Source organism: Pristiophorus japonicus, chromosome 12 (genome assembly GCF_044704955.1).
Source record: "Pristiophorus japonicus isolate sPriJap1 chromosome 12, sPriJap1.hap1, whole genome shotgun sequence".
Classification (NCBI taxonomy): Eukaryota; Metazoa; Chordata; class Chondrichthyes; family Pristiophoridae; genus Pristiophorus; species Pristiophorus japonicus.
In genome coordinates this window covers 97,730,336-97,740,131 of record NC_091988.1, presented here as the reverse complement: position 1 = coordinate 97,740,131, position 9,796 = coordinate 97,730,336, and the positions used below count along the sequence as shown (strand labels likewise).

The window sequence follows — 9,796 nt, the reverse complement described above, 5'->3', positions numbered from 1 at the left end:
AGTTGACTTATGAGAAAATGTTGAGTAGGCTGGGCCTCTACTCATTGGAATTCAGAAGAATGAGAGGTGATCTTATCGAAATGTATAAGATTATGAGGGGGCTTGACAAGGTGGATGCAGAGAGGATGTTTCCACTGATAGGGGAGACTAGAACTAGAGGGCATGATCTTAGAATAAGGGGTCGCCCATTTAAAACTGAGATGAGGAGAAATTTCTTCTCTGAGGGTTGTGGATCTGTGGAATTTGCTGCCTCAGAGAGCTGTGGAAGCTGGGACATTGAATAAATTTAAAACAGAAATAGACAGTTTCTTAACCGATAAGGGAATAAAGGGTTATGGGGAGCGGGCAGGGAAGTGGACCTGAATCCATGATCGGATCAGCCATGATCGTATTAAATGGCGGAGCAGGCTCGAGGGGCCATATGACCTTCTTCTGCTCCTATTTCTTATGTTCTTATGTTTATAATTTGACACTGAGCCACATAAGGAGATATAAAGGCAGATGACCAAAAGCTTGGTCAAAGAAGTAGGTTTCAAGGAGCATCTTAAAGGAGGAAAGAGAGGTAGAGAGGTGGAGAGGTTTAGGGAGAGAATTCCTGAACTTGGAGCCTTGGCAGCTGAAGGCACGGCCACCAATGATGGAGCCAATAAAATCGGGGAGGCGCAAGAGGCCAGAATTGGAGGAGTGCAGTGATCTCAGAGGATTGTAGGACTGAAGGAAGTTACAGAGATAGGGAAGGGGCAAGGTCATGGAGGGATTTGAAAACATGGACGATCATTTTAAAATCGAGGAGTTGCTTAACCAGGAGCCAATATAGGTCAGCGAGCACAGGGGTGATGGGTGTTGGATAAGCTTAAGTTTATGGAGGGTGGAAGATGGGAGGCTGCCAGGAGTGAATTGGAATAATCACATCTAGAGGTACGATAGGCATGGATGAGGGTTTCAACAGCAGATGAGCTGAAGCAAGGACAGAGACATGCAATGATACGGAGGTGGAAATAGGCGGCCATAGGTATGTAGTCGGAAGTTCATCTTGGGATTAAATACTAACATAAGAGAGAATCCAAAAGTCTTCTATAGGCATATAAATAATAAATAATTAGTAAGAGGAGGGGTGGGGCCGATTAGGGACCAAAAAGAAACCTACACATGGAGGCAGCGGTCATGGCTGAGGTACTAAATAAGTACTTTGCATCTGTCTTCACCAAGGAGGAAGATGCTGCCAAAGTCATAGTGAAGGAGAAGGTAGATGAGATACTGGATGGGATAAAAATTGCTAAAGAGGTACTAGAAAGGCTGGCTGTACTTAAAGCAGATAAGTCACCAGGACCAGATGGAATGCATCCTAGGATGTTGAGGGAGGTAAGGGTGGAAATTGCAGCGGTACTGGCCATAATCTTCCGATTCTCCTTAGATATGGGGGTAGTGCCACAGGACTAGAGAATTACAAATGTTACACCCTTCATCAATAAACCCAACAGCAGACCAGTCAGCTTAACGTCGGTAGTGGGGAAGCTTTTAGAAAAGATAATCAGGGACAAACTTAACAGTCACTTGGATAAGTGTGAATTGATTAAGGAAAGCCAGCACTGATTTGTCAAAGGTAAATCATGTTTAACTAACTTGATCGAGTTTTTTAATGAGGTAACAGAGAAGGTTGATGTGGGCAATATGGTTGACGTAGTGTACATGGAGTTCCAAAAGACGTTTGATAAAATGCCGCATAATAGGCTTGCCAGCAAAGTTGAAGCTCATGGAGTCTCCATGACAGTGACAGCATGGATACAAAATTGGCTAAGTGACAGGAAACAGAGAGTAGTGGTGAATGGTTGTTTTTCGGACTGGAGGAAGGTATACAGTGGTGCTCCCCAGGGGTCGGTACAGGACCACTGCTTTTCTTGATATATATTAATCACTTTCTCATATGTCAGTTAGTTACAGACCAATTGAACAAATCAGTAACAAAGCAGATGACACAAAATTTGGAAGTGTAGTGAACAGGGAGGAGGATAGTGACAGACTTCAATAGGACATAGACATGTGGCAGATGAAATTTAACGCAGATATGTGCGAAGTGATACATTTTGGTCGGAAGAACGAGGAGAAGCAATATAAACTAAAGAGTACAATTCTGAAGGGGGGTGCATGAACAGAGAGACCTTTGTGTGCACAAATCGTTGAAGCTGGCAGGGCAGGTTGAGAAAGCAGTTAAAAAAGCATGCGGGATCCTGGGCTTCAATCGAGGCATAGAGTACAAAAGCAAGGAAGTTATGATGAACTTTTATAAAACACTTGTTGACTAGAGTATTGTGTCCAATTCTGGGCTCCGCACTTTAGGAAGGATGTGAAGGCCTTAGAGGAGGTGCAGAAAAGATTTACAAGAATGGTTCCAGGGATAAGGTACTCTATTTGTTTGGATAGACTGGAAAAGCTGGGGTTGTTTTCCTGAGAGCAGAGAAGGTTGAGAGGACATTTGATAGAGGTGTTCAAAATCATGAGGGGTTGAGACAGAGTAGATAGAGAGAAACTGTTCCCATTGACGGAAGGGTCGAGAACCAGAGGACACAGATTTAAGGTGATTGGCAGGAGAACCAAAGGCGACATGAGGAAAGCGTTTTTACGCAGCGAGTGGTTAGGATCTGGAATGTACTGCCTGAGAGGGTGGTGGAGGCAAATGCAATTGTGGGTTTTAGAAGGAAATTGGGCAAGTACCTGAAGGGAAAACATTTGCAGGTCTACGGGGAAAGGGCGGGTGAGTGCGACTAGCTGAAGTGCTCTTGCAGAGAGGCGGCACGGGCTCGATAAGCTGAATAGCCTCCTTCTGTACTGTAACCATTCTAATAAGACAGCATATAGATGAGAAATCTCCCTGGCCACTCGGACGTCCCTGATCTCATTAATGTCCCTGGCTCTTTATCTCCTTGATGTCACTGAATGCCTTGGTGTCTCTGGACTCCCTTCTGTTGACGCAACAAATGGAAACAACATGGATTTTCATGATTTATTTGAAACTAAAGGTTTCTGAATTTCTTCCTTTGTTCTCACAGCCAGAGGGAGAGGGAGGATCGTTGACATTAGATGTTACTGACCACTTAGGTAAAGGAAGAATTTTTTATTGTCACTGGATAAGCTCATTGAGATTTCTCTGAAGCTCTTGTTAAAAACCTGTTTGGAATATTGTATATTGAATAAAAGTTTGTAGATCTCCTAGGTCTCCCTGTCCACTCTGATGTCCATCATATCCCTGACACCCTAAGTCTCCCTGACCACTCTGATGTCCATCATATCCCTGACACCCTAAGTCTCCCTGACCACTCTGATGTCCATCATATCCCTGACACCCTAGGTCACCCTGACCACTCCGATGTCCATCGTATCCCTGACACCCTAAGTCTCCCTGACCACTCTGATGTCCATCATATCCCTGACACCCTAAGTCTCCCTGACCACTCTGATGTCCATCATATCCCTGACACCCTAGGTCACCCTGACCACTCCGATGTCCATCGTATCCCTGACACCCTAGGTCACCCTGATCACTCTGGTCCCTACAGCCAATGTGGTTTATTTGCTCTACCGGCACTGTTTCTCTTACACTGAAACATTCAGAATTTCTCCCAGGTTTGGATTGAACAGCTTATGCTGGATTCACCGAGTTTTATGCTGTCTTTGTCAAATGGACCATCTAGAACAGTGCAAACAAATAAAATGATAATCTATACATATAATTCAGACATTACACTATTACTTTTTAAATACTTGGTATTCCCTGGTTTGTTAGTAGGAAACAACTCAGAACAATTGAACTGCCAGCACGATCCCAGTAATGCTTGGAACTCTCGACCCATGTTCTTCCATTAAGACCAATGGTACAAGATAGAAACATGTTCTTCACGGATTCTGTGCCCACTACCCTGAACAGAAGAAATTGAAAAGGTTCCCCACCAGCCTCTCTTATTGTCAAAGCTATCTGGCTGTCCTCAGTGCATTCTGATGATTTCATGGATTGATCCCTATATTTGCTGTTCGTACCTGTTCAACTCATGACATCATCGAATCATACAGTACAGGAGACCATGCAGCCGATCCTTCCTGTGCCGGTTCATTGAAAGAGCTGTCCATTTAGTCCCACTCCCCTGTTCTGCCCCCATGGCCCTGCAACTTTTCCCCTTTGAAAGTTACGATTGAATCTGCTTCCACCGCTCTTTCCTCTCGAGTGATCTTATCGGTTTGTGTGAAGGTTTAGAGGAAGTTTTGCGCTGAGGAGCTAAGCCCACTGGAAACTGGGCTAAAATTGATCCAAAATTATGGCCTTCAGGAAGGAGTCAAAAAGTTGAGGTGGGAACATTTAGAATGTAAGTGGCCCCAATCCCTCATCTGCTAAATTCATTGACTCGTGTGGAATGGAGCTGGAGAACCTGCGAAGTTCCCAGATTGTTTTCCTTAGAGCAGAGCAGGTTAATGGGTGATTTAATAGCGGGGTTCAAAGTTACGAGGGGTTTTGATAGAGTAGATAGGCAGGTGGGTCGGTAACCAGAGAACACAGGTTTAACATCATTGACAAAAAAAGCCAATGAGGAAATGAGGAGAATTAATTTTATGCAGCAAATTTTTATGATCTGGAATACACTGCCTGAATGGGTGATGGAGGCAGATTCAATAGTAACATTCAAAAATGAATTGGAAATATACCTGAAAAGGAAAGAACTGTAGGGCTCTGGGGAAAAGCAGGGGAGTGGGAATTATTGGATAGCTCTTTGCAAGAGCCGGCACGGGCACAATGGCCTCCTTCTGCACTGTATGATTCTACGATTCTACTCCATAATTTGATTCCCATTGTATACTGGTTCAAGCTGGGGAAGGAGGAGCAGTTAGGGATACGAGAATTGACCTCGGTTAGGAAGGGGAAATATCAGCCAAGGCTCCTGTACCGATCCATTCATTCCTGTTGCAAAGTGAGCGTGTTTATGTCCGATGAGGACTGGATGGGGCTCGGCTGTGATGCCCGCCTGGGTTTTATACCCCAACACCACTCACTGCCGAGGTGCATTCGTGAAGAATGGCTCCTTGGGCAAGTTACTGGAGGATGGGTGGCACATACAGAGTCGACTCCCAACAAGAGCTGCCAAGGCCTCTGGATGGCGATCTTCATAAAGAATTAGCATGATCTCCAAAATACTGCTTAAAACAAATACCCATAACATCATAGAATATTACTGCAGAGGAGGCCATTCAGCCCATCGTGCCCATGCCAGCTATCCAATTAGTCCCACTCCCCCACTCTTTCCCCATAGTCCTGCAAATTTTTGCTTTTCAAGTACTGATCTAATTCCCTTTTGAAGGTTACTATTGAATCAGCTTACACCAGCCTTTCAGGCCGTGCCTTCCAGCTCATGACAACTCGCTGTGTGAAACATTTTCTCCTTACCTCACCCCTGGCTCTTTTGCCAAATGTCTTAAATCTCCTTTCTGTGTTTACCGACCCTCCAGGCAACGCAAACTGTTTCTTCCTATCGAATCTATCAAAACCCTTCGTTATTTTGAACACCTGCAAAATCCTACAATCCCATATAATTAAAAACAGAACAGGGTTCATTGTGGGTCGACGTTCTGAGTCCTTCCCGACGGCTGCCAGTAAGTACTGACCGGGAAGCTGGCGGGTAAGGTGCGGGAAAACCTGGCAAATTCAGTCACTGTAAACCAGACGCTCTCCCTCAGTGGGGAGAGAGAAGGGGGATTTCTTTTTGAAGTAACGTACAGACTTTGACATCGAGGAGTCACTGGGAACCAACCCATTTGCTGCCAGAATTTCACACACTGTTGGGATCTACTTGATATTAGTTTGTCCGAATCAGTCCATTGACCTGGCTTTAATCTAGAAGTACTTACCAGTGACCAGGTTACAATATTCATTAAAAAAACACTTTATTTACATTAATTACAGAAGCACATACTAATTCACAAGAAGTCTACTTATTAAAAACCTTTTATACATTTAACGGAATAACCAGTTTTGTCACTTCAAGACTTTTACTTTGTACACTTCTCTGGAGGAGTTGGGGGAGTGGGATGGGAGGTAGGAGGGCTGGGAGTGGTGCAGAGGGACGCCTCCTTCCAGTCCTCATAGCGACGATGTTGTGGAATCCACTATCTCTCGCCCATTACATACAGTTGGCACGTAGTGCACAGCGGAAACTGGAAAGAGAAACAACAAGATTAACCTCAGTGTTGTCGGTGCAGCATTTAAAGGGGCACTGCTGTCAGGGTTCAGGAGCTCTCACAGCAGGACCCATACCTGTATGTACGTTGGGCACGTGTGGTGAAAAGGGAGCCACGATTGTCCTGGGTGTCCCATCGCAGGCTCATGAGGAGAGGATACGACTCTTTTGCTACGCCCCCACTCCCCCTGCATGTTAAAATAAAAGTGATTATCCGCACAATCATTTTTGTGTCCTTCTGCACATGCGTGCAGCCGGCCCCGCCCCTTTTTGCACATGCGCACAGTTGGCCCCGCCTCTTTTGAGCATGCGCGTGGTTGGCCCCACCTTTTTTGAATATGCATGCGGTTGGCCCCACCCCTTTTGAGAATGCGTGCGGTTGGCCCCACCCCTTTTGAGAATGCGTGCAGTTGGTCCCACCCCTTTTGAGCATAAGCGTGGTTGGCCGCGCACCCGATCTCCTTTGCAAAGTTACTGATTACATAGGCAGGGAGGATCTAATTACACATTGCAGAGAAACTGCTGGTGTGTCTTGTCCTCCAAGGGGACCAATCAGCAATCAGGACTCGTCATCCAAGGGGACCAATCAGAGCTTCAGGTGTTGCAAATTAACACGTCCTTAAATTGCCCACCCTTTATGCTTTGGTGTGAAGCGTGATCACGGGGCATGAGGTACTGGGTGGGGGAGCTCAGATTGACACCCCAAGGAATCACACCCAGTCAGTAGCATGAGGAGAGGAAGGTAGAAAGTTACAGGTTCAAAGTGAAAACTCCCAGAATGTGAGCGCTTTAGTTTATCTATAAAAATATAAAACATTCATATGAACATAAGAACATAAGAAATAGGAGCAGATGTAGGCCATACGGCCCCTCGAGCCTGCTCCGCCATTTAACACAATCATGGTTGATTTGATCATGGACTCAGGTCCACTTCCCTGCCCGCTCCCCATAACCCCTTATTCCCTTATTGGTTAAGAAACTGTCTATCTCTGTCTTAAATTTATTCAATGTCCCGGCTTCCACTGCTCTCCGAGGCAGCGAATTCCACAACTATACAATCCCCTGAGAGAAGAAATTCCTCCTCATCTCAGTTTTAAATGGGTGGCCCCTTATTCTAAGATCGTGCCCTCTAGTTCGAGTCTCCCCCATTAGTGGAAACATCCTCCCTGCATCCACCTTGTCAAGCCCCCTCATAATCTTATACATTTCAATAAGATCACCTCTCATTCTTCTGAAATCCAATGAGTAGAGACCCAACCTACTCAACCTTTCCTCATACGTCAACCCCCTCATCTCCAGAATTAACCTAGTGAACCTTCTCTGAACTGTCTCCAAAGCAAGTATATCCTTTCTTAAATATGTAAATCAAAACTGCACGCAGTATTCCAGGTATGGCCTCACCAATATCCTGTATAACTGGAGCAAGACTTCCCTGCTTTTATACTCCATCCCATTTGCAATAAAGGCCAAGATTCCATTGGCCTTCCTGATCACTTGTTGTTCCTGCATACTAACCTTTTGTGTTTCATGCACCAGGACCCAGGTCCCGCTGTACTGCAGCACTTTGCAATTTTTCTCCATTTAAATAATAACTTGCTCCTCGATTTTTTTCTGCCAAAGTGCATAACCTCACATTTTCTAACATTATACTCCATCTGCCAAATTTTTGCCCACTCACTTACCCTGTCTGTGTCCTTTAGCAGGGTTGTTGTGTCCTCCTCACACATTGCTTTTACTCCCATCTTTGTATCATCAGCAAACTTGGCTACGTTACACTCAGTCCCTTCTTCCAAGGTGTTAATATAGATTGTAAATAGTTGCGGTCCCAGCACTGATCCCTGCGGCACCCCATTAGTTACTGATTGCCAACCAGAGAATGAACCATTTTTCCCAACTCTCTGTTTCCTGTTAGTTAGCCAATCCTCTATCCATGCTAATATATTACCCCCAACCTTGTGTAATTTTATCGTGTGCAGTAACCTTTTATGTGGCACCTTGTCAAATGCTTTCTGGAAGTCCAAATACACCACATCCACTGATTCCCCTTTATCTACCCTGTTACATCCTCAAAGAATTCCAGCAAATTTGTCAAACATGACTTCCCCTTCATAAATCCATGCTGACTCTGCCTGACTGAATTATGCTTTTCCAAATGTCCTGCTACTGCTTCCTTAATAATGGACTCCAACATTTTCCCAACCACAGATGTCAGGCTAACTGGTCTATGGCTTCCTGCTTTTTGTCTGCCTCCTTTTTTTTAATAGGGGCATTATATTTGCAGTTTTCCAATCTGCTGGGACCCTTCCCAGAATCCAGGGAATTTTGGTAAATTACAACCAATGCATCCATTGCATTCATTAGTTAAGTTTAGCAGGGGTGACCCACAGAGGAACTGTGGCCACATTGCCCTTCCCCCCCCCCTCCCCTTGGCCAAGCCCTGCGACACGGAGCGATCCTGCTCGGCAGTGGTGGAGGGAGATACTCACCGTGTGAGTGGACGGCCCCTGACCCGGTCACACTGAAGCGGCTGGTAGCCACCCGGTGGGTGACCACGTTTTTCTGGGGCTGGAAGAGGATGATGTGGATCTTGGGGGCGAACAGGCAGCCCAACACGACAGAACCACTGAGACTGACGGAGATACACATGGTGGTTGTCTGTACCTGTGAGGAGAGAGAGAGAGAGTGTCAGATCAAAACAAGGACCACCTCCAAAAAGTGCTGCTCATTAAAAGCCATTAACATTTTTCAGGTGTTTCTGCCCCGTGACAGATTAAATGTTCAACCGAGGCACGCAGTGTCCACCAGTACGTTCGCGGCCTTCCGCGAGAGGTGTGCGCCGGAAGGACTGGAGTGCATCATCACCCCCGACAACCAAATTTAAATGTTCAACCAAGGCCTGTGTGCCTGTTCAGATCGATGGAAATGATGCCCTGTACTTTCCCAAAGAAAAACAGGGAGTTCTCAACATTTATCTCTCAACCAACGCCATCACAACAGCTTTAACTGCTCATTTATTTAATTTGCTGTTTGTGGGATCTTGCTGTGTGCAAAATTGGTTTATTTACCTTTAAAAGTGACTGCATTATGAAAGCAATTCATTGGCTGAGGAGCACTTTGGGGTGTCCTGAGAATGTTCAAGGCGATATCATCATAGGCGGTCCCTCGTATCGAGGATGACTTGCTTCCACGCCAAAAGAGGATGAGTTCACAGGTGTTTCAATGAAGAACCTGAACTACATGTTGAAGGGTGGAAGATGCCAATGCGTGGATTTTTTTAACGTGGGGTTATCGTTGCACACCAGCCACCACACGGGCTGGACAGAGCTAGGTCTTGGTCCAGTGGCAAGGATTACCCAAGATGACTGGAGACCTGCTCTGCCAGGCGATATGTGACTCCAGTCGCACACCAACTCTTAATTGCCCCTCTGAAGTGGCCCAACGAGACACTCCAAACCCATTAGGAGCCACCACCATTTCAGGGCAGCTAGGGATGGGCAATAAATGCCAGCCTTGTCAATGATGCCCTGCTCCGAGAATAAATCAACAAAAATAGATAAAAGCAAGTTCTTTCTCTTTGA

The 9,796-nt window shown here is 45.6% G+C and overlaps 1 protein-coding gene across 1 annotated transcript in view; it reads right to left on the bottom strand.

Moving 5' to 3' along the window:
• Positions 1–6,121: 6,121 nt before the first annotated feature.
• The window catches only part of grm2a (glutamate receptor, metabotropic 2a), a 43,634-nt gene continuing 39,959 nt past the window's right edge, over positions 6,122–9,796 (bottom strand). Inside the window, exons 4-5 of the mRNA XM_070894962.1 lie at positions 8,705–8,879; positions 6,122–6,195 (exon numbers count right to left, since the gene is read on the bottom strand). Coding sequence (XP_070751063.1) covers positions 6,122–6,195; positions 8,705–8,879 — 249 coding nt within the window. The remainder of the gene's footprint in view (positions 6,196–8,704; positions 8,880–9,796) is intronic.